Consider the following 24,625-nt stretch of genomic DNA (forward strand, 5'->3'; position numbering starts at 1 on the left):
CAGCATAAGCTCTATGGAGCCCCTGTGTTTCATTGCACTTTTCTTCTTCAGAAGCTGCTGGCACCACAGTACTGGTTGTGTGGTTGAACATTGAAATTTGTTTGCTAGACAATTAATATAAAAGTTTAGTTGACAACAAAGTTGCCATGTTCTACATGAACATGTTGGGAGGGTTTGGATTTCTTCAATATTGAGAAGCCACCTGAACTGTCAGTGAGGGTCACATGCCACATTTCTTCCCAGTGAGCAAAACCAAATCGTAGACACCATCAGTTGCTGACTTCATCCAAATGAACCAGTTAACATACTAACAAATCAACTTTCACATACGGAAAGCACTGGACACAGATTTTCAGCACTTTTTATACCACAAGTGATCCCTGAGATGACTATACAGTTTCTCTCAAATTTACTGCCAAAGAATCTGGTAAAAGCAGTTAGCTTAGCAGGGTTTAAAAAGGTTTGGACAATTTCCTAAAGGAAACGTCCATAAGCCATTATTTGATATACCATGTTATAAGGCACCAAAACAGTTTATAATACATTTTCTCTTATATGTAGTTGTAACTACAAAAACAGAATTTTTCCAATTATAACATTTAGCCAAAATTAGCCTTAAAGCCAAGGATAAGGCTTTTTTGAAACTGTAAATAAATTTTCCATCTTCCTCGCAACTGATTCCACAACGACAGGCCAAGATAAGGTACACATAGGAAATCCGCTGCATATTTCTAGGATAAGCAGCATAATACATCCAGTTTTGCCTAGAAATGCTATACTAACAGAAGAGCACCACACAAAAAAAATTAACACGTTTAAAAAAATTTATTACATTTTTTAAAAAGTGATACAAAATTTAGTTTTAAAATTTCAATTTTCACTATTTTAGAAAATTTTCTTCAAGTAAATGTTAATTCTATTGATTTAAAAGAAAAGGCTTCCCATAAAGTGGTTCCCACACCTGGTAACGCAGCTGACACTGTTTTCTGTTGATGTTATTGGCACAGTGGGCAGTCTGTTCACTTTCATTGCTATCATTGAGCAGATGCATAGGCTTAGCCCACATCCAAACACAAAGCAATGTTTAGGCCAGTGGTTCTGAAACCTGGTCCTGGAGGCACCCCAGCCAGTCAGGTTTTGGGGGATATATACATGAATATTTATACAGATATTTGCCTCCACTGCATGCAAATCTCATGAATATTCATGTGGATAGCCCCAAACCCTGACTGGCTGGGGTGCCTCCAGGACCAGGTTTCAGAACCACTGGTCTAAACATTGCTTTGTGTTTGGATGTGGGCTAAGCCTATGCATCTGCTCAATGATAGCAATGAAAGTGAACAGACTGCCCACTGTGCCACTAACATCAACAGAAAACTGTCAGATGCCTTGGCAGCTCAAGCCACAGGGCAAAATGCAACACCCTGCCTGCCTTTCCCTTTCAGGCCCACTCCTACACACCAGAAATGGCACTGTTAGTATGATTAGAATTCCATATGACCTGCATGTAAGCTCCCCATACTCCCAGATCCACTGAAATACATTCACAAGCTGCACTTCTGTGGCTAAGATCCATCTACGGTGTGATATGTACAGGGATTGCCCAGCAGAAGATATTTTTCTTCATATCATCTTGAAGTTCCCACTTCACAACCAGTTTAATCTGTAGAGGAAAAGTAAACAAGCATGGTCTGATTTACATCCATGTACAACACTTAGCTATACCCACCAAGAAAAGAGCAGCTTTGAAAAGGAAGGCAGAACTCAACACCCCCAGAAAGAAAACAGAGCTCATTTAGGCAACACCACCCCCAATATATGTGAAAGAGAAAGGAAGGTAGAACTGAAACAGGAGACATGGAGAAGACAGTTCACATTTAAGGATACACCCAGGGAAGAGTTCACGTACACAAGGATATTCACTCTTCACCGGCAATCTGGTCACATAGCTGTAGCTGTTTCCTGCATGAATGGGGCAGAGAATGCCAGACTTACACCCATCAGCTTCTGGAATGGGAAACGGAATGGCTATGCCAGCCAGAATACCATATACAACAGCTTTACTGGACACACTCTCAACATCTAGAGGAAAAAACAAACACATATATAGAGTCTATACTGCTACTGCATAGTGTCCCCCCCCCCCAAAAAAAAAAAAAAAAAAAAGTCTCTTGCATTAGAAAGATGGTGCTTGTGCAACTTACTGCTGGAAAATGTGACATTGATTGTGTAGTCTGTGCCTCTTACAAGTTGGCAAGGCTCAGTGGGACATGGGGTCACATCCACAGCAACAATCTTTCCATCCACGGAACCTGGATAGGGAGAGAATGCAGTAAAACTGAACATCCCCCAAACATTTACTCAAAGCCCTCTTCTACATTCTGCTTCCATTCAGAGATGGACAAAAAAGGTCCGACATGAAAGCAATATTGACAACAAAAACCAACAGGTAAAATATGAAGTGGTCAGCCAGCAGGAGCCACCCACTCATTTTTTAATTAACTGGTGATCCTACTATTCTACAGCGATACTAGACATACGCAGCGCTCTACACTGGACATGAAGAGACAGAGCTTACAACATCATTAGGACAGACAAACAGGACAAATAAGGGAATTAAGGTGGGAATGATAAAACATGGGTACTGAACAAGTAAGGACTAGGAGTTAAAAGCAGCATCAAAAAGGTAAAATTATGTATAATCATACCTGATAATTTTCTTTCCATTAATCATAGCTGATCAATCCATAGACTGGTGGGTTGTGTCCATCTACCAGCAGGTGGAGATAGAGAGCAAACTTTTGCCTCCCTATATGTGGTCATGTGCTGCCGGAAACTCCTCAGTATGTCGATATCAAAGCTCCATCCGCAGGACTCAGCACTTAGAGAATTACACCCACAAAGGGACACTCTGCCCAGCTCACCACCGCCGAAACGGGGGAGGGGAATTAACCCAGCTCATCCCCACACAAGTGGGGGAGGGGAATCCGTCCAGCTCATCCCCGCGGAGCGGGGGAGGGACACCACACCCGCCGATGCGGGGGGGGATCTGGCTTATCCTGCAACCGCAACCGCGGGAGGAGCTGACTGACCCTAACACCGCCGAAGCGGGAGGGGTACAAAGCTGCCCTACAGCCGCACGAAGCGGGAGGGAGTGCCGGCAGAATTTATGTCTCAATCCAGCCCCGTAAAACGGGGGGGAGAGGAATGCAGCAGCTCACTGTAACACAAACTCGTCTCAACTCTTGAAGAATCCAAGTGAAAAAAACTTGAACACGAAGTCTTTCTGAAGTAACTGAAGACTAAACTTGAACCTGAAATGCAACCAGAATAAAAACAGTACAGATATCTGGGAGGGGCTATGGATTGATCAGCTATGATTAATGGAAAGAAAATTATCAGGTATGATTATACATAATTTTACCTTCCATATCATCAAGCTGATCAATCCATAGACTGGTGGGATGTACCGAAGCAGTACTCACCCAGGGCGGGACATTGAAATCCCTGACCTCAACACTGAAGCTCCAAACCGGGCCTCCGCCCGTGCAGCCACCGTCAAACGGTAATGCTTGGAGAATGTATGAGCCGAAGCCCAAGTTGCCGCCTTGCATATCTCTTCCAAGGAGACGGATCCGGCCTCTGCCATCGAAGCCACCTGAGCTCTCGTGGAGTGAGCCTTCAGCTGGATAGGCGGCACCTTCCTTGCGGCCACATAAGCCGCTGCAATGGCTTCCTTGACCCATCTTGCCACTGTAGGCTTAGCAGCCTGCAGACCCTTACGAGGACCTGCAAACAGGACAAACAGATGATCCGATTTCCGGAAATCATTGGTCACTTCCAAGTATCTGATGATGACTCGCCTCACATCCAGATATTTAAGAGCAGAGTACTCCTCTGGGTAGTCCTCCCTACGAAAGGAAGGGAGACAGAGCTGCTGATTCACATGGAAGCTTGGGCAGAAAGGAAGGCACTGTGCGAATAGTCACTCCTGCCTCAGTGAACTGCAGAAAAGGCTCTCGACATGAGCGCGCCTGGAGCTCGGAAACTCTTCTGGCTGAAGTGATAGCCACCAAAAAGACTGCTTTCCACGTCAGGTCTTTCAGAGATGCCCTTGACAAGGGTTCAAAAGGCGGCTTCTGCAATGCTCTTAGCACCAGGTTGAGATTCCACGCAGGCACCACTGAGTGCAGAGGAGGGCGCAGGTGATTAACTCCCTTGAGAAAGCGCACCACATCTGGCTGCGAAGCCAGGGAAGCACCCTTCAGGCGGCCCCTGAAGCAAGCCAGAGCCGCTACCTGGACTTTAAGGGAACTGAGCGACAGGCCTTTCTCCAGACCTTCTTGCAGGAACGCCAACACTGAAGAAATTGGAGCAGTGAAGGGAGAAAGTGAGCCTGCTTCACACCACGCTGCAAAGATACGCCAAACCCTGGCGTAAGCAGTAGAAGTAGAGCGCTTCCTCGCTCTTAGCATAGTGGCGATGACCTTGTCTGAGAAGCCCTTCTTCCTCAGACGCTGCCGCTCAATAGCCAGGCCGTAAGACCAAAGGGGGAGGGATCCTCCATCACCACGGGACCCTGATGTAACAGGCCCTGCTCCACTGACAGCCGCAGAGGATCGTCGACTGAGAGCCTGATCAAGTCCGCATACCAGGGACGTCTGGGCCAATCCGGACCCACCAGGATTACCCTGCCGGGATGCTTTGCCACCCGGTCTAGCACCCTGCCCAACATGGGCCAGGGCGGGAACACATAGAGGAGCTCTTGTGTCGGCCACTGTTGGAGAAGAGCATCTACTCCCAGGGATCGAGGGTCCCGTCCTCTGCTGAAAAAGTGCGGCACTTGGCAATTGGCCGATGACGCCATCAGATCTAGGCTCGGCTGGCCCCAGCGCTTCGTGATGTCCAAGAACGCCTGAGCAGATAGTTGCCACTCTCCGGGCTCCAAGGTATGGCGACTGAGAAAGACCGCCTTGACATTCATGACTCCGGCAATGTGGGCCGCTGAAAGCTGCTCCAGGTTCGCTTCCGCCCACTGGCAAAGATTCATAGCCTCCTTGGCTAGAGGGGCGCTCTTGGTACCTCCCTGGCGGTTGACATAGGCCACAGCCGTGGCATTGTCTGACAGGACCCGTACAGGCTTCAACACCAGTACCGGGATGAACTCCAAAAGCGCCAACCGAATGGCTCTGAGTTCCAGGAGGTTGATAGACCACTTTGCCTCTGCAGGAGACCAGAGCCCCTGCGCTGTCCTTCCCAAGCAGTGGGCTCCCCAGCCCGACAAAGAGGCGTCCGTCGTGACGACAATCCACTCTGGGGTCACCAGAGGCATTCCCGCAGACAACTTGTCTGTCTGCATCCACCAGCTCAGCGCCTTGCGCACTGCTGGGTCCAAGGGAAGGCGCACAGCATAATCCTCCGACATCGGAGTCCAGCGCCGCAGCAAAGATTGTTGAAGTGGTCTCATATGAGCCCTGGCCCAGGGCACTACTTCCATCGTGGCCGTCATAGAGCCCAACAGCTGCACATAGTCCCAAGCCCGAGGAGGAGAGGCTACTAGGAACTGGTCCACTTGAGCCTGAAGTTTGACAATCCGATTGTCTGGCAGGAACACTCTGCCCACTTGGGTGTCGAATCGAACTCCCAGGTACTCCAGGGACTGAGTCGGGCGCAGCTGGCTCTTCTCCCAGTTGATGATCCATCCCAGTGAGCTCAAAAGAGCAACTACCCGGTTCACAGCTTTGCCGCACTCTGCATAAGAGGGGGCTCGGATCAACCAGTCGTCCAGATAAGGATGGACTTGTACCCCTTCCTTTCGTAGGAAGGCCGCGATGACCACCATTACTTTGGAAAAGGTCCGCGGAGCAGTAGCCAACCCGAATGGGAGGGCTCTGAACTGGAAGTGTCGTCCCAGGACTGCAAAACGCAGAAAGCGTTGATGAGGAGGCCAGATGGGAATATGCAGGTACGCTTCCTTGATGTCCAAGGATGCCAGGAACTCTCCTGCCTTCACTGCCGCTATAACAGAGCAGAGAGTCTCCATGCGAAAGTGCCGCACTTTCAAGGCCCGATTGACCGCTTTGAGGTCGAGGATAGGCCGGACAGGACCTCCTTTCTTTGGTACCACAAAGTAAATGGAGTAACGTCCCTTGCCAAGCTGACTTTCTGGCACCGGAACGACCGCGCCCAGGCGGATCAGATTGTCCAAGGTCTGCTGCACTGCCACAGCTTTGACCGGAGACTTGCAGGGAGAGAGTACGAACCCGTCTTTTAAGGGTCGGCAGAACTCTAGCTTGTAGCCGTCTCTGATGACTTCCAGCACCCACGCGTCTGAAGTTATTGTGGTCCACTCGCCCAGAAACGAGGACAGCCGTCCTCCAACCTGCACTGGGGCGTGGACCAAGGCCCCGTCATTGGGTACGAGACCCTGGGGGAGGACCGGAGGGAGCACCTCCGGGACGGCGGTCTCTGCGAAAGGAATGCTGCTTGGGGGAGAAATTCCTCTTGAAGGAAGAAGGGGCAGAGGAGCCCGCTTGCCCGGGCGGTACCGACGGGCTTCCTGCAACTGTCCTCTGAAGGTACCGGGACGAGTACTAGCCCGAGCCCTGACCTCTGGTAATTTCATGCCCTTAGACGTGCCGAGATCGGTCACGATTTTGTCCACCTCGACCCCAAAGAGCAGCTTGCCTTTAAAAGGCAATCTAGCCAGGCGGGATTTAGAGGCGTGGTCAGCAGACCAATGTTTCAGCCAAAGCCACCGCCGCGCAGAGATTGTCTGAGCCATGCCTTTAGCTGAGGCCCTCAAGACATCATACAGCAAGTCTGCCAAATTGGCTAAGCCCGATTCCAGGGCCGGCCAATCAGCCCTCAAGGAATGATCCGAGGGGGAAGCCCGCTGCACCATAGTCAGGCACGCCCTGGCCACACAGGAGCCGCAAACTGAGGCCTGCAAACTTAAAGCAGCCACCTCAAAGGACGACCTTAAGGCCGCCTCCAATCTTCTGTCTTGGGCGTCCTTCAGGGCCGTGCCACCTTCCACCGGCAAAGCCGTTTTCTTAGTCACCGCAGTGATTAAAGAATCCACGGTAGGTCACAGATAGGCCTCACGTTCACTCACAGCCAAAGGATAGAGGCGGGACATAGCCCTAGCCACTTTAAGGCTCGCTTCCGGGACATCCCATTGAGCCGAAATTAAGGTGTGCATGGCATCATGCACGTGGAAGGTTCTAGGCGGGCGCTTCGTCCCCAGCATAATGGCAGAGCCAACAGGGGCTGAGGGAGAGACGTCCTCCGGAGAGGAAATCTTCAAAGTGTCCATGGCCTGTAACAACAGGTTGGGCAAATCCTCTGGGCTAAAAAGCCGCGCTGCAGAGGGGTCATCCGCTCCATCCGAGCGGGGATCTATCTCCTCCAAGGAATCCGCAAAGGACCGTTGGGAGACCTCAGACACGCTGCCCTCATCTACATCGGAGGCCTGGGAATCAACCCGAGGGCGTTACCTCTGGGAACCTCAACCTCTTTACCAGACGAGGGAGCAGGGGCAGCGTTTTGCATGAGGAAAGCCTGATGCAGCAGCAAAACAAACTCGGGGGAGAAACCCCCCAGACTGTGCACTTCCGCAGCCTGGGCAACAGCCCTAGACGCACCCTCAACCGGCGCTCGCAAGAGCGGGGGAGAGACATGCTGCGCATCCAAAATGGCGTCCGGCGCGACACTCCGCGAAGGAGCCGCGCGGGAAGAACGGCGCTTAACTTTAGCCGCTTTTGTGCCGTCGCCCAAAATAAGGGCGTTCATGGCATTAATGTCTCCAACCTCAAGGGCGGCCCACGAAGAAGCCGTCCGAGCCGCGTGGCCGGCCAAGATGGCGGAGGCGAGGAGCGGGGGATGGGCGTTTATGGCGGGAAAAACCGCCACGCCGGAGGAAGGACCGGGACATTCATCGGTCACTAAACTGTCACCCATCAAGGGCGAATCAGGCTGTAAAACCCCCGCATCCCCTCTAGAAGCGCTCCAGCGATCCGGGGAGCGACCCTTTGCGCCCTCGCCCTCCGACGCCATATGCCACGAGGAGAAGAATCGGGGAACCCCCTGCCCGCTATAAAAAGGTAAAATTACCTGCTTGCCGCTCCGAGCTGTAACGAACTGGTGTCCCAGTGAGTAGCTGCAATGAACGTTTAAATAAACGTCGAAATAAACGCCTTTAAGGACGTTTAAAATTTTTTTTTTTTTTAACGGAGCCAGCGGGAGGGGGGAGAAAAGGAGGGACCTGGCACCACCAGGTTTGCACTTGCTCAAAAGAGCCCTCAACCCCAGGCCTCAACAAAACCTAAGGATTAGGCTTGGAGGCCTAGCCAGAGCTGCTGCTGTGTGTGACCACCACCTGCTGAGATAGAGAACATACTGGGGAGTTTCCGGCAGCACATGACCACATATAGGGAGGCAAAAGTTTGCTCTCTATCTCCACCTGCTGGTAGATGGACACAACCCACCAGTCTATGGATTGATCAGCTTGATGATATGGAAGGTGGCCATTTAGCCTAGCTTTGAAGACGGCCAGAGATGGAGCTTGACGTACAGGCTCAGGAAGTCTATTCCAGGCATATGGTGCAGCGAGATAAAAGGAACGGAGTCTGAAGTTAGCAGTGAAGGAGCAGATAAGAGATTTACCCAGTGAACAGATTTCCTGGAGAGATAAGAGTGCAGAAGTACTGAGGAGCTGCAGAGTGAATGCACTTGTAAGTCAATAAATTGAGTTTGAACGGATAGGGAGCCAATGAAGTGACTTAAGAGGGTAATGAGAATAGTGCCACTGGCAGAATACAAGTTGTGCAGCAGAATTTTCAACAGATTGAAGGGGAGAGAGATGGCTTAGTGGTGGGAGACCTGCAAGAAGCAAGTTGCAGTAGTGTGGATAAGGGTTCTGGCACTGTGCTCAGAAAGAAAAGGGCAAATTTTGCTGATATTATAGAGAAACAGCTTTTAACTAGTCTGTTGAATATGTGCAGAGAAGGAGAGAGGAGTCAAAGATGACCTACTAAACATTAACTGCTAAACCAATAGTATTTTCCTCTAGACCAATTTTTTTGCCAGAACCAACTGTCTACAGTCCTTAAAATATTTAAGTGGTTTTTCAAGTTTTTGGAATACAATTTTATCTGGGGGGGAGGGGGGGGGGGAAGCTAAAAAAAAAAAAAAAAAAATTTAAAAACCTCCTTTGTCCACATCCAGATACTAACCAGTGCATAACGTTTTATATAGATAACATAATTGCTATACTGGATTAAACTAATGGGCCATTTAGCCCAGTATCCTGCTTCCTACAGTGGCCAATCCAGGTCACAAGTATCTGGCAGAAACCCAAATAGTATAAACATTACATGCTACCAATCCTGCGGCAAGTAGTGGCATCCCCCCCCCCCCATGTCAGTAACAGAATGGCTTTTCCTCCAAGAACTGGTCAAAACCTTTTTCTTTTTGAAATTTGTAATATTTATTGTAAATTCCCACTCAACTAAACACTATCTCCCCCACTATCATCCCTTTTATCCGTCATATCCTCAATCTTTCGCTTTCCACTGCGATTGTTCCTGATGCCTTCAATCATGCTGTAGTCACACCGCTCCTTAAAAAAACCTTCACTGGACCCTTCCTGCCCCTCTAGCTATCGGCCCACCTCCCTCCTCCCTTTCCTCTCCAAGATACTTGAACGTGCTGTTCACCGCCGCTGCCTCGACTTCCTTTCATCTCGAGCTATTCTTGACCTGCTCCAATCTGGCTTTCGCTCTCTTCACTCGACTGAAACGGCACTTGCCAAAGTCTCCAATGACCTGTTACTGGCCAAATCTAAAGGTCTCTACTCTATTCTCATCCTCCTCGACCTATCTGCTGCTTTTGATACTGTTGATCACACTTTACTCCTTGATACATTGGATTTCGGGGCCCTGTTCCTTCCTGGTTCTCTTCCTATCTCTCCCAACGTACTCTTAGCGTATACTCTGGTGGTTCCTCCTCCACATCTATCCTGCTAACAGTCGGTGTACCCCAAGAATCTGTCCTAGGACCTCTCCTCTTCTCCATCTATACCTCTTCCCTTGGTGCTCTGATCTCATCCCATGGCTTTCAATACCACCTTTACGCTGATGATACCCAGATCTACCTCTCTGCACCGGATATCTCAGCTGAAATCCAGACCAAAGTATCGGCCTGCCTGGATGTCTCGCCGCCACCTGAAACTAAACATGACCAAAACCGAGCTTCTCCTCTTTCCCCCTAAACCTGCCTCTCCTCTCCCCCCATTCTCTATTTCGGTAGATAACACTCTCATCCTCCCTGTCCCGTCTGCGCGCAACCTTGGAGTCATCTTTGACTCCGCTCTCTCCTTCTCTGCTCATATTCAGCAGATTGCCAAAACCTGTCGTTTCTTTCTCTATATTAACAAAATTCGCCCTTTCCTCTCCGAGGACACTACCAAAACCCTTACCCACACCCTTATCACCTCTCGCCTAGACTACTGCAATTTGCTTCTCGCTAGTCTCCCGCTCAGCCATCTATCTCCCCTTCAATCTGTCCAAAACTCTGCTGCGCGTCTTATATTCCGCCAGAGTCGCTATACTCACATTAGCCCTCTCCTCAAGTCGCTTCACTGGCTCCCTATCCGCTTCGGCATACGGGTCAAACTTCTCCTTTTGACCTACAACTGTATCCACTCCACAGCTCCTCAGTACCTTTCAGCTCTCATCTCTCCCTACACTCCTCCCCGTGAACTCCGTTCGCTGGGTAAATGTCTCCTGTTGTCCCCCTTCTCCCCCACTGCTAACTCCCAGCTCCGTTCCTTCTATCTCACTGCTCCCTATGCCTGGAATAGACTCCCTGAGCCAGTACGTCAGGCTTAGTCTCTGGCTGTCTTCAAGTCTAGGCTTAAAGCCCACCTCTTTGCTACTGCTTTTGACTCCTAACCATGACTCTCTTACTCAACACCCTCACTTATCACCCCTACCACTGCAATTTCCCCACCCCTAGCTGTCTGTTCGTCTGTCCAATTTAGATTGTAAGCTCTGTTGAGCAGGGACTGTCTTTTCATGTTCATTTGTACAGCGCTGCGCAAGTCTAGTAGCGCTATAGAAATGTTTAATAGTAGTAGTAGTAGTAAATCAACCAACAAAGAAGTTCACAACCACTCCACCATGAAGCCATAGGCCCCGCCTGCTTATCCCTACAGTTTGCACAAACTCAAAACCTTTTTTTTTTTTAAAGCCCAGATATGCTAACCACTGTTACCACATCCTCTGGTAGTGAGTTCAAGCTTATTTTTCTTTTTCACTAAAAAAAAAAAAAAGTTATTTCCTCCTATTTGTCTTTAAAGTATTTCCATGTAATTTCATCAAGTGTCCCCTAGTCTAAAAGAAAACAATAAATTCACTACCTGGTTCTCCGCGACTCAGGATTTTATAAACAATCGTATCCCCCTCAGCCATCTCTTTTCCAAGCTGAAGAGCCATAACTTCTTTAGCCTTTCCTCATATGAGAGCAGTTCCATCCCCTTTGAACCTTTTCTAATTCCGCTATATCTTTGAGATACAGTGACCAGAACTGAACAAAATACTCAAGGTGAGGTTGCAGTGATACAGAGGCATTATAATATTTATCACCCCTTTTCTAATAATTCCTAGCATCCTGTTTGCATTTTTTGGCCACTGCCGCACAATGAGCAGAATATTTCAGTGTATTGTCTACACCACCACCTACACTGCAGACTTCTAAGGTGGACCCTATATCAGATAACATATTGGGAAGAATAATCCAGATCAGTTATCACTTCACATTTGTCCACATTAAAATGTCATCGGCCATTTGGATGAGGAAAGACTCAAAAGGTTAGGGTTCTTCAGCTTGGAAACGAAACAGCTGAGGGGGGATACGATTGAGGTCTACAAAATCCTGAGTGGTGGAGAGCGGGTAGAAGTGAATTTTTTTTTCACTCTTTCAAGAAGTACAAAGACCAGAGGACACTTGATGAAATTACATGGAGATATTTTTTTCACTCAAAGAATAGTTAAGCTCTGGAACTCACTGCTAGAGGATGAGTAACAGCAGTCAGAAAAGTCCATTGTCTGCTATTGAGATAGAGATTTTTTTTTTTTTGTTACATTTGTACCCCGCGCTATCCCACTCATGGCAGGCTCAATGCGGCTTACATGGGGCAATGGAGGGTTAAGTGACTTGCCCAGAGTCACAAGGAGCTGCCTGTGCCGGGAATCGAACTCAGTTCCTCAGGACCAAAGTCCACCACCCTAACCACTAGGCCACTCCTCCACTCATGCCACTGCTTGCCCTGGGACTGGCACCATGGAATGTGGCTGCTAATTGGGTTTGTGCCCAGTATTTGTGGCTTGGATTGGCCACTGTTGGAAAGGGGATACTGGGCCAGATGGACCATTGGTCTGATTCAGTATGGTTATGTTCTCATTATTCCTCTGAATCTCAAGCAGTTATTAAACGTTGAACACCATTCCTGACACGGTCCACCTCTGAAAGAATCTTCTGCTTGAGGGGGAGCTCTGTAGCCACTTCATTCCAAACAAGCTTGTAACAAAAGATGCTTAGGGGTATGAAATCTCTCCCTTATCAGTTATTTTGTATAATTCTTTAAGAGCTAATAAAACAAGTTTCTGTACCGTAGTTACTCCTGAAACTGAATTGCATAGGGTGAATAATATTAAAGCCCACAAATATTCAGCCATTAAGTCAATCCTTTGTTAAAAATTGAATACTAGAACTCCTCATTTTTCTATCTTACGACTGGAGTTAAAGTAACAGTTAATGACAGCAGATAAAGTCCTGCAGTATTCATCCAGTGTGCCAAAGCAGTATACATTACTTAAGTTGGGCATGCAATGTGGGGCACAGACCTGCACCCAGAATTGGCCAAATACGTGATTATTGGTGTTATCAAGAGCTAATGGGCAGATAATAGTATAGTTATGCACAGATCTGCCCTACTCCCCTATTCTATAAAATAGACTTCTCGTGTGACCACAGGCATTCCCGGGATTTAGGTACACAGTATTTGCATTTCCACACCTAACAGTAGTTGGGAGCAAGCACTGATACAACCAGCCTTTGGCTGACTTAAGTGCTCGTACCAAACTAGTATTCCAGAAAGACAGCTCCACACAGCACTGCCCTTATAATATTTGTGCATCATCCCAGTAACTAATGATCAGCAACAGTTATGGAAACCCCACTTAAGTGAGTAAAGTGAGATTAACCGGACAGTTCTGCCAATGGGAGACCTTTATGTAATGACACTGGCCAAGGATCTGAGTCACAGTAACCAATTGTTTCAAATCAGCACAGGAAACCGGAGAAAACTCATCCTACATACAGCTGATTCAGCACAATTTCCCAACAAATTAAGCTGCTATAACTGCTTTAGGGGCCTTTTTACTAAAGGGCATTGAGCCATTAATGTAGTTAGCATGTGATGGAATATTTTGCAGTATTTTGCCTGTTTGTGCATTCCTAAAGCATGCATTACTGATTTTTTACAAAATACTTTTGGGACAGGGAATGTCATGGGCAGACAGTGGATGTGAAAGTGTTAACCAGCTAGAGCATTATACTTAACATCTGCTAACACTTCTTTTACATTTTAACAGACTTAATTCCTTGGTATAACAACCACTTAACAGGAGCAACTTGCTCTATAATTTGGGAAAGCTTTCTCTTCCGCTCATTTACTATATATCAATACCTATCTTAGCCATCTCTTTAAACGCTGAACTTGTTGATTCAATAAAATGTTCAGTATCAATCTTTCATCTGCCCCATCACCAGATATTAAAATTTCTCAATATCTGGAACAGATTGAAGTCAAGTCTACAGTGATCTCACCAAATCAATTTAGAAGTTCTTGTACCATTAATGAAGCAGGTCACATTCTGGATATATTATTTGTGATAGATATCAAGTATAGCGTTGTTCTATAGAAGGCCCAAAGATAGCATTTCTATAAAATGTCGCATAAGTATTTGGAGGATAATAAAAGAAAAAAAAATTAGACCTTGCCTGCTAATTGTCTTTCCATTAGGCATCCAGACCACTCAAAACATTTGTATTATGACCCACCAGCAGATGGAGCCTGGAAAACACCAACTCAGAATTGTATAAGAACCCTATACAATCCCCAGCCAGCCAGCTAAAACCCACAGTAACAACTTTCAGGTACATTAGAAGTAGAAAGCCTGCGAGGGACTCCATGAGACCGTTAAGATCACGAAGGAGCAAAAGGGGCGCTCTCAGGGAGGATAAGCCATAGCAGAGAAACAATGAATTCTTTGCTTCGGTGTTTACGGAAGAAGATCTGCCTGTAGCGGAATGTTTCCAAGGGTGATGATGCAGAGAACACAAAGAAATCTTAGTGAACCTGGAAAATGTACTGAGCCAAACTGACAAAGTAGTAAATCACCTGGACCAGATGAAATACATCCAACAGTACTCAAACAACTCAAGCATGAAATTGCTGATCTACTGTTAGTAATATGCAACCTGTCGTTAAAATCAACCATAGTACCTGAAGATTAGAGAATGGCAAATGTGACACCAATTTTTAAAAAGGGTTCTAGGGGTAATCCGGGAAATTATAGACCAGTCTGTGCTGGGCAAGACAGTGGAAACTATTATAAAGAATAAAATTACAGAACACAGACAAACAGGTTCAGCTGAAAGTTTTGCCTCACCAATTTGCTTCATTTCTTTGAAGGTGTGGGGAAGAGGGGTTGGTGGTTCGGAGGCGAGAATAGGGGAGGGCAGACTTTTATATGGTCTGTGCCAGAGCCGGTGATGGGAGGCGGGACAGGTGGTTGGGAGGCGGGAAAAACTGCTGGGCAGACTTATACGGTCTGTGCCCTGAGAAAGACAGGTACAAATCAAGGTAAGGTATACACATGAGTTTATCCTGGGCAGACTGGATGGACCATGCAGGTCTTTTTCTGCCGTCATCTACTATGTTACTATGTTATGTAACATGTGAATAAAGGTGAGCCTGTTGATGTAGTGCATTTAGATTTTCAGAAAGCTTTTGATAAAGTTCCTCATGAGAGACTCCTAAGAAAATTAAAGAGTTATAGGATAGGAGGCAAAGTTCTGGTGTGAATTAAGAACTGGTTATTGTACAGAAAACAGATGATAGGGTTAAATGGTCATTTCTCTCAATGGAAGAGGGTGAACAGTGGAGTGCTCCAGGGATCTGTACTGAGACCAGTACTAGTTCACATATTTATAAATGATATGGAAGGGGGGGTCACGTGATGCTTTAGAGCGAGGCAGACGTGAATCTGGGCTCTCCCGGTCCTCGACTCGAACTTTTGATATAACAGACCCTGCAAACACGAGGTGAGACGAAAACTTCGCTGTTGATTAAATCTGAGAGCTGCATGGACAAATATATGAGCGTCGTTTCAAAGACAATGCCCCCCAAAAGCGCAAAAAAAGAAAAAGAACCGGCGAAGGTGGCGGGGGGCCTAGAGGTCGGAACGTCACCACACGCCTCAGGGGCGTTCACGACAGAGCAATTACAACAGTTGGCAGAAGTGGTGAGTGCCGCGATTGACCCGAAATGGGAGAAAATTGCAGCGCAACTGAACGCATTGGAGTCACTCACCGCAGAAACAACGAAAAGGACAGGGGAGCTGGAACAGCGTACGGCGGCTCTAGAAGATACGCTGGCCCCCACGCAGCAAAGGCTGACCAAGATGGACGCCAAATTAGAGTTTTTTCAGGAGAAGCTTGACGAACTGGAAAACCGCTCCCGCCGAACGAACCTCCGAATAGTGGGGTTTCCAGAGTCCGTGGGAGCCTCAGTACTAATAACAGTGTTGGAGAAGTGGCTAACAACCGAGTTTGCACTATCGGACCACGCGGGGCCCTTGTGCTTGGAAAGAGCACACCGCGTGGGCAAGCAACAAGATGGCCGACGAAACCCCAGAACAGTGATCTTAAAAGTGCATAATTACATTCATAAGGATGAAATTTTGCGGGGATTTCGGCAGAAGCGAAATGAGGTTAAATTTGATGGGCATCAAATACTAATATTCCAGGACTATTCAGCTGGGCTCCAGGAGAAGAGGAAGAAGTACACTCACTACTGTAAGAAACTGTACGAGCGGAAAATCCAATTTATGTTGGCTTACCCAGCGGTGTTGAGAGTGAAAGACAACGGACGATGGAGAACTTTGGGAACCCCTGAAGAAGCTCAGGCATATGTGCAAAATTTGGAAACCCAAGAGCGGGACTCGAATAGCAATGACTGATTGTGAGCTTCAAATGAGGAATTCACGGGAACAGGAAAGTATCCATGTTTGTAGCAGTTAGAGCTGCAGGGTTCATATAATTTGATTTGTGTCTAAGTGAGGGGGGGACCGGGAGAGACAGAAACCCCTGAGACCCATCGAATATGGGCAATTGCTGCGAGGGAATTAGGGACTGGGGAGCAGAAGGGAATTGGGGGGAGAAATGGGAGGTTGGGGGGGAGGGGGGAGACAGACACACAGGCTGTTCTTAAAGCAATAAGGGATTTCTTGACCATACAGGCTGAGTGGTACAATAAGAATAACCTGAGGAGGGGGCGAAATCAAAATGGTGTGCAGACGGGGACCCTTAGAGTGGAGGCTGGGCACTCTGGGGTGACAGATGTTAATATCATTGTAGCGGTTCAGATTCAAACAACCAAGCATGCCCCCAAGTAAAGTCCGCATAATCTCCTGGAATGTGGGTGGCATCACCTCCCCCATTAAGCGAGCAAAGATCCTGGTGGCATTAAAGAGGCATGGGGCGGGAATAGCATGCCTCCAGGAGACTAGGCTCTCTCAGGAAGAACATGAGAAGCTGAAGCGCCACTGGGTGGGAGAGGTGTTCTGTTCCCCAACAACAAATAGAAGAGGAGGGGTTGCCATTTTAATCCACAAGTCACTAATGTGCCGAGCACAAATGGTATTTAAAGATGGAGAGGGGAGGTTAGTGGGGATCAAAATTAATCTGCAAGGTACAGAATTACATTTGGCTTCAGTGTATGGCCCTAACACCCCAGCACATTCCTTTTATGCCCAACTGTTAGCAAAATATAAGACCTTACCAACACTGCCACTGATTATGGCAGGTGATCTAAATCAAACAATGGACATGGAGCTGGATAGATCTAAGAAACAACAGCCGAATCTAAACCCCACTGCCTCCTTGCTACAGATTTTTTGTAGGGAAGTGGGCTTGTTAGACCCCTGGAGGATTTTACACGGGGAAGAGAGGGACTATACACACACCTCCAGAGCACACCACACGCAGTCCAGAATTGATTATATTCTTACAACACAGGACCTCTTTCCCAGGGTCAGGGACGCTCAAATTGGACCAGAAGAGATCTCGGACCATGCTTTGATCTGGCTGGACGTGGAAAATCCACAATACTTTAGGCAGTCCCCAGGGTGGAGGTTTCCAGCCTACCTGTACAGTTCAAAGGAATTTGCGGGTTACCTTCAGAAGAAATGGGAGGAGTATTCGACTAATAACCAGGCCCACAAAGAAGACCCAACTTTATTCTGGTCAGCAGCTAAAGCTGTCTTAAGGGGTGACATAATCGCCTATGTTAGCGCTCGGAATAAACGCCTCTCACAAGGAATAGTGGAACTAGAAAAGAAGTTTAGAGCAGTTAAGGGGAAGTATGCGAGAGCCCCAACCCAGGCAACGTATGAGCTATTGGTATCCACCCGGGCAGCATTAAATAGTTTATTACATGAGAGAATCACAAGGTCCCTGCTATATAGGAAATTTAATTTATACAAATTCGGAGATAAAGTGGGCGGGATGATGGCCAGGGTGGTGAAGGGTTCCCGGAAGTCCCATTTTATCCCAGCTATAAAAAAGCCCACAGGAGAAGTAACAACTAATATGGCTGAAATAGCACAGACATTCCAAGACCACTTTGCCGCATTATACGAGGCGAACAGCAAAACAGGGCAAACTGGGGATGACATAGGACAGTATTTACTGGCACGGGGGCTGGGGAAGATCCCGGCAGACCATGTGGAGATCCTGGATAGTCCAGTGACAGCAAAAGAATTGCAAAAAGCTATAAGTGCATTAAAACTGCATTCAGCACCGGGGCCAGACGGTCTGTCGGGAGAGTTCTATAAGTTATTGAAGATGCAGATAGTGAGTCCTTTGACCGAACATCTAAATACTGTGGTGGAGATGGGTCACTTTCCACAGCACACCAATTTGGCCACAATAAGCTTAATACCCAAACAGGGGAGAGACCCGCAACAACCTGGCTCCTATAGACCTATCTCCCTCATAAACGTAGAAGTTAAATTACTGTCTCGCATATTGGCGGAAAGACTGGCACCCTTGATACCAGATCTTGTTGGGGAGGACCAGGTGGGATTTGTACGAGGACGCCAGTCGGTACAAAATGTTAGGAAACTAATCATGGCCATGCTTGCGGAAGATGAAACTAATGCTGGTAGGATGATTGTGAGCTTGGATGCAGAGCGGGCTTTTGATCAGGTGGACTGGACATTCCTGTTTGAAACACTGGGACAGGTGGGTCTGGGGGGGTGGACCCTACAAGCCATACAGACGCTATATAATCAGCCACGGGCCATGGTCCGAGTAAATGGGGTCCTAACAGAAGCTTTTGAGATAAGCAAGGGCACGCGACAAGGATGCCCTCTTTCCCCACTTCTTTTCTTGTTAACTCTGGAGCCCATGCTAATTGCGATACGGGCAAATAGAGACATTAAAGGCATTCAAGTACATGGGACAGAACTTAAAGTCCTTGCGTATGCAGATGATGTTCTGTTGCTGCTAAGTGACCCTCAGGCCTCCCTAGACAATCTCTTACACGTTATAGACACATATGGCAAATTATCCGGCTATACATTGAACCAGACAAAGTCGCTGGCCCTGCCGTTGGATGAGGGGGTTAGGAGTACCTGGAGGGGGAGGCCCCCGATTCCTTGGACGACTCAACAATTTTGTTACCTAGGAATTACTATCCCAACAGAAATGGAGGCTCTATATGATAGAAATGTGAGACCCTTACTAAACACCACAAAGAGACTGTTACAGCTCTGGAGTTCATGCCCACTTTCATTAACGGGTAGAGTGGGGCTGGTAAACATGATAATAATCCCTAAATGGTTATATAAGTTCCAAGTGTTGCCAATTTATCTGAGAAGGAGAGAGGAAAAAGAATTGCACAGACTAATACAAAAATTTCTGTGGAATCAGAAAAGGCCTAGGCTCCCATTACATATCATCCAGAAGCCGAAGCCACAGGGGGGGATGGGATTATTAAACATACGCTATTTAGTCACCGCCTGTGCCATGAGACATATTAGGGACTGGCTGACAGGTCACCATCACTTTTCGGCCACCCAACTAGAGCTGAGGATGTCCCCAACTGCACACCTGGGATGGGTATTACATGCACCAAGCAGAGCACTCCCTGGGGGGCTGGGGAAAAATCCACTAGTGGCGGCAGCGCGAGCAGCATGGAAATGGCTCTGTAAAAGGTACCACTTTGATTGGATGGCGACACCCTTCCTACCTTTGTACCACAACCCTGACTTTCCGGAGGGCACCTCCTCGAAGACCTTTAATCGCTGGAGAACACTGGGGATCCAATATGTATATCAGCTGGTCTCCGAGGAGGGGGAAACCAAACCATTCACGGAATTACAAACGGAGTTTAAGCTCAGGGAGTCGGATCGCTTTGCCTATCTACAGGTTCGACACTACATCAGATCCCTGGGCTGGTCGAATCTAAGTGAAGACGTTCAGGACACACTGAGTTCAGATTTGACTTTGGGGGCGCAAACGGTGGTGCCCCTAAGGTATCACCACAGATCATTGCAGGACTCGACAGAGAATATAGATTTTCGAGCCAGCGCCCAACGCTGGGCTGGAGATCTGTTAGTAGAAGTAACAGAGGAGACATTAAGTAATTTCATCACTTCTATACATAAGTCTTCTATTTTTACTCGGCATTGGGAAATGCAATATAAATTTGCTCTAAGACTATACATCTCCCCAGATAGAGCGAGGAAAGCGGGCTTCGGTGGAGGTGGTGCCTGCCCATGGTGTGGTCAACAGATGGCCAGACTCGCCCACATGTTTTGGTACTGCCCACGAATCTTGCAACTGTGGACACAAATCTTGAGAGAGATTAAGAGATACTGGGGACGCACAGCACAGAGGCACCCTCTAATGCTTTTTGGAGAATATAAATATGTCAAGCCGGCTCCACCGGGCTTCCTATCTTTTCTACAAAGAGCGATGCTGATGGGAAAGAGAGTAGTTTTGCAACATTGGTGTAACACCAGAGCTCCCACAATTGGATCCTGGAGAATACAAATGATTGAACTTTTGAAGCTAGAGAGACGTGGTTATCTGGACTTGTCTACAGAAGAGGGCAAGAGGTTCCAGAAAACATGGGAGAACTTTTGGGACACGTTACAGCCCCTGGCAAGAAGCAAGATCTTAAACTGAGGGACCGAAATGAGAGATGCCACCCAGATAATTGATAAGACAGCCTGTGTTTGGGAAAGGGAGGGAAGGGGGGGCACTAATGGGAGGGAGGGGGGGATGTTGGGGGGGGGAGGGAGGAGGGGGATAAATGAAAACACTTGGCGTTGATAAAGTTACTGCTAGTTGCTTGCTGTACTAGTGATATTTCTAATGATTGCAAACCTTGATTGTATTCTATCAAGCATTATTTGTCAATAAAAACGATTTAATCATAAATGATATGGAAATGGGAACACGTGAGGTGATCAAATCTGCAGATGATACAAAACTATTCAAGGCTGTTAAAACATGTGTAGACTGTGAAATATTACAGGCAGACTTTAGGAAACGAGGGGCATAATTGAACGCCCATCTCCATGGGCGTCTATCTCCAAGAATGGGTGGGACAAACCATATTTCCGAAAAAATGGCCGCCCATCTATTTTCCAACAATACGTTTTGTGCCAGGCAAATGCATCGGATTTGTGCGGATTTGAGCTGGGTGGTTTTGTTTTTCAGTGATAATGGAAAACGAAGGTGCCCAGCTCAAAAACGAACAACCCCAAGGCATTGGGTTGTGGGAGGGGCCAGGATACCAACCGGGCACCCTAGGGGGCACTTTTACAAATGAACAAAACACAGTAAAAGAGCTCCCAGGTGCATAGCACCCTTCCCTTGTGTGCCAAGCCCCCCAAAACCCACTGCCCACAAGTCTACACCATTACCATAGCCCTAAGGGGGGCACCTACATGTGGGTACAGTGGGTTTTGGGGTTTTTTGGAGGGCTCAGCATTAACCAGCACAAGTGTAACAGGTGGGGGGGGATGGGCCTGGGTCTGCCTGCCTGAAGTCCACTGCACCCACTAACAACTGCTCCAGGGACCTGCATACTGCTGTGATGGAACTGGGTATGACATTTGAGGCTGGCATGCAGGCTGGGAAAAAAGTTGTTAAAGTTCTTTTTTTTTTTGGTGGGAGGGGTTAGTGACCACTGGGAGGAGTCAGGGGAGGTCATCCCCGATTCCCTTCGGTGGTCATCTGGTCATTTAGGGCACTTTTTTGGGACTGGTTCCTGAAAAAAAAAAAAGGGTCCAAAAAAAGTGACCCAAATTCTCGCTAAAAACGGCTATTTTTTTTTCCATTATCAGCGAAAGCCGCCCATTTCTGTTTGGCCGATAACCACGCCCCAGTCCTGCCTTCACCATGCCTCCGACACCCCCCCGTCAACTTTGGCCGTTTCCGCGACAGATTGTAGTTGAAGACGCCCAAAATCGGCTTTCGATTATACCGATTTGGCCGCCCACGGGAGAAAGACGCCCATCTCCCGATTTGGGTCAAAATATGGGCGTCTTTCTCTTTCGAAAATAAGCTGGTAAGACTGTGCATCCAAATGGCAGATGAAGTTTAACATGGACAAATGCAAGGTGATGCACATTGGAAAGAATAATCCAAATCAGTTACCTGATGCTAGGGTCCATCTTGGGGGTCGGCGCTCAAAAAAAAAAAAAAAATCTAGGTGTTGTAAATAACACGCTGAAATCTTGTGCCCAGTGTGCGGCGGCAGCCAAAAAAGCGAATAGGATGCTAGGAATTATTAGAAAAGGAATGGTGAATAAGACCGAAAATACTATAATTGTCTTTATATCACTCCATGGTGCGTCCACACCTCGAGTATGCCGTATCTCAAGGAAAAAAAAAAAAAAAAAAGATATAGCAGAATTAGAAAAGGTTCAAAGACGAGCAACCAAAATGATAAAGGAGGATGAACTCCTTTCATATGAGGAAAGGCTAAAGAGGTTAGGGCTCTTCAGCTTGGAAGAGAGCGAGATGAGGGGAGATATGATGGGGGTCTACAAAATCCTGAGTGGCGTAGAATGAGTAGAAGTAAATCTATTTTGTACTTGTTTCAAAAGTACAAAGACTAGGGGACACAAGTTACATGAAAATACTTTTAACACAAATAGGAGGAAATATTTTTTTCACTCAACGAATAGTTAAGCTCTGGAACTCTTTGCTGGAGAAGGTGGTAACAACAGTTAGCATATCTGGGTTTTAAAAGTTTGGAGACATTCCTGGAGGAAAAGTCCATAGTCTGCTATTGAGGGTATATATTAAAGTATTGTATACCATGTAAAATGAGTATCTTGTTGGGCAGACAGGATGGACCATACAGATTTTATCTGTCATCATTTACTATGTTTACTCAGCGGGAAGATGACTGTCTGCCCCTGCAAGGCTTCTGAACAGCAGCCCACCAGAGACCTAATGCTGCTGGCCACTTAAGGAAGCAGCATTTAACAACTTCAGCCACTACAGCTGACAGCTGGCAAAGATTTAAAGGGGCAGACACTGAAGTACATATAATGCCTCCCAATCCCTGGTCTCTGCCAAAGATGGATCCCCAGCCCATACTGACCTCCAAGGGCAGCCTCCTAGACACCACAGCTGCCGGCCAAACACCCTTCTGCCTCTCCTGTGGGCCTGGAGAAATTTAAGGAAATACCTCCTTACAGAAAAGGTGGTGGACGCATGGAATGGCCTCCCAGTGGAGGTGGTGGAAATGAAGATTCAAGAAAGAATGGGACAAAAGCATAGGATTTCCAAAGGAGAGAAAGACATAATAGATAAATGGATAGGCCATATGGTCTTTATCTGCAGTCATTTTCTATATCCCTTTCATTATATTGACTATTTGCTTCAGGCAAGTCATCTGTGCTCAGCTCTACTGGTGACAGCTGACTCTGAGGCTTTCCACCTTGCTGCACCATTTGTTTAATAGATGTGCTTATATTCCCATCTCTCAATCTTCATATCCTACAAATATTAAACCAAAATGAACATAATAAAATCATCAAAATGCATGCTCTGTCTGGCCTTAACCAAATGCAGTTTAAAATTCTACCTTTTCAGACTCCTCAACTGAAATGCCTATTTTTCTTGACTGGTTAAAATTAAGAAAGCCATCTTAATAGATGAAATTCCTGAAGTCTATCTTGTTCTGCATTTGTTGTATAAGCTGTAAGTACTAGAGGAGAATGCACCATGGACCTGGAATAATATGACAAAAGTGCTAATAGCCTGAAAAAAAAACCAGTTCTGTTTCTTGAACAAGCAGTTTTGTCTTGCTGTGGAGCACTACAAACATATTGCAAAATACCAGAAGTTGCATGCCCTGAAAGGAGATCTTGCAAGCAAACAACAGGACCAAGACCAGCCCCTCCCTGCATATGGGAAAGTCCAATAAACTGGGTAAACTGGGGGGGGGGGGGGGAAGACAAGTAAAACCTGGATCCTCCCTTTTCTAGGCAGTGTCAGCAGATCTTCACCTACACCCCAAAATGAAGCCTATCACTACCAGTGTAAGATGGGGAAAATCCACTGCAGCAGCATAAAATGTTTTCTACTTTTTTTTTTTTTTTTTTTTTTTTTGGGGGGGGGGGGGGGATTTGCTGCTGGGCTTGAGGGACCTTTGGTCTGTGCCAGTACAGCAAACACATGTACTTATGAAAAGCAGCCTCTGCTCTCACTCGCCCTGCAGCAAATGAACCTTCAGAAGAGCAAAGATATTGAAGCAGGTGATGCATCAGCTGCTGCCCACGTCTGTCTCCATAGCAGACTACAGACTTTTCCTCCAGGAACTCGGCCAAACCTTTTTTTTAAAAGCCAGACAACTTACAAAAACTACGTAAGCCACATTGAGCCTGCAAATACGTGGGAAAATGTGGGATACAAATGCTAAAAAAATAAAAGATATCCTGAGTGAAAAAGCTATTTCCACGTAACTTCCTCACTCACGTGTCCCCCATCTGTAAAACATCCATTTCCTTCTAACCCCAAAACCCCTTCCAATGCGCTCTGTTACCACAATCCTTAAAGTCCACCAGCTCCGCCCAGGAAAGAGTCGCCAAAGCCGCCAAGACCAGAGCCCGGAGCGCCATGTTCGCCTCACCTCAGGAAACAAGACGACGATGATGAATGATCATCACAGGACCGACGACCGCGCGCCCAACCACCTTCGCGTCATCCACCGCGACCACGCCCCCAGCCAGCCATGTCCCGCCTT

At 47.2% G+C, this 24,625-nt stretch overlaps 1 protein-coding gene across 1 annotated transcript; it reads right to left on the reverse strand.

Annotated features, from left to right (window-relative positions):
* Positions 1-806: 806 nt before the first annotated feature.
* On the reverse strand, positions 807-24,559 carry NPC2 (NPC intracellular cholesterol transporter 2). Its single transcript, XM_030214994.1, has 4 exons — positions 24,425-24,559; positions 2,205-2,312; positions 1,910-2,082; positions 807-1,663 (listed from the first exon to the last, which is right to left on the reverse strand). Exons 1-4 carry the CDS (start codon positions 24,498-24,500, stop codon positions 1,577-1,579), a joined length of 444 nt encoding a protein of 147 aa, XP_030070854.1. The 5' UTR covers positions 24,501-24,559; the 3' UTR covers positions 807-1,576.
* Positions 24,560-24,625: the final 66 nt, after the last annotated feature.

The sequence above is a fragment of the Microcaecilia unicolor genome, chromosome 9 (genome assembly GCF_901765095.1).
Source record: "Microcaecilia unicolor chromosome 9, aMicUni1.1, whole genome shotgun sequence".
Taxonomy (NCBI): Eukaryota; Metazoa; Chordata; class Amphibia; order Gymnophiona; family Siphonopidae; genus Microcaecilia; species Microcaecilia unicolor.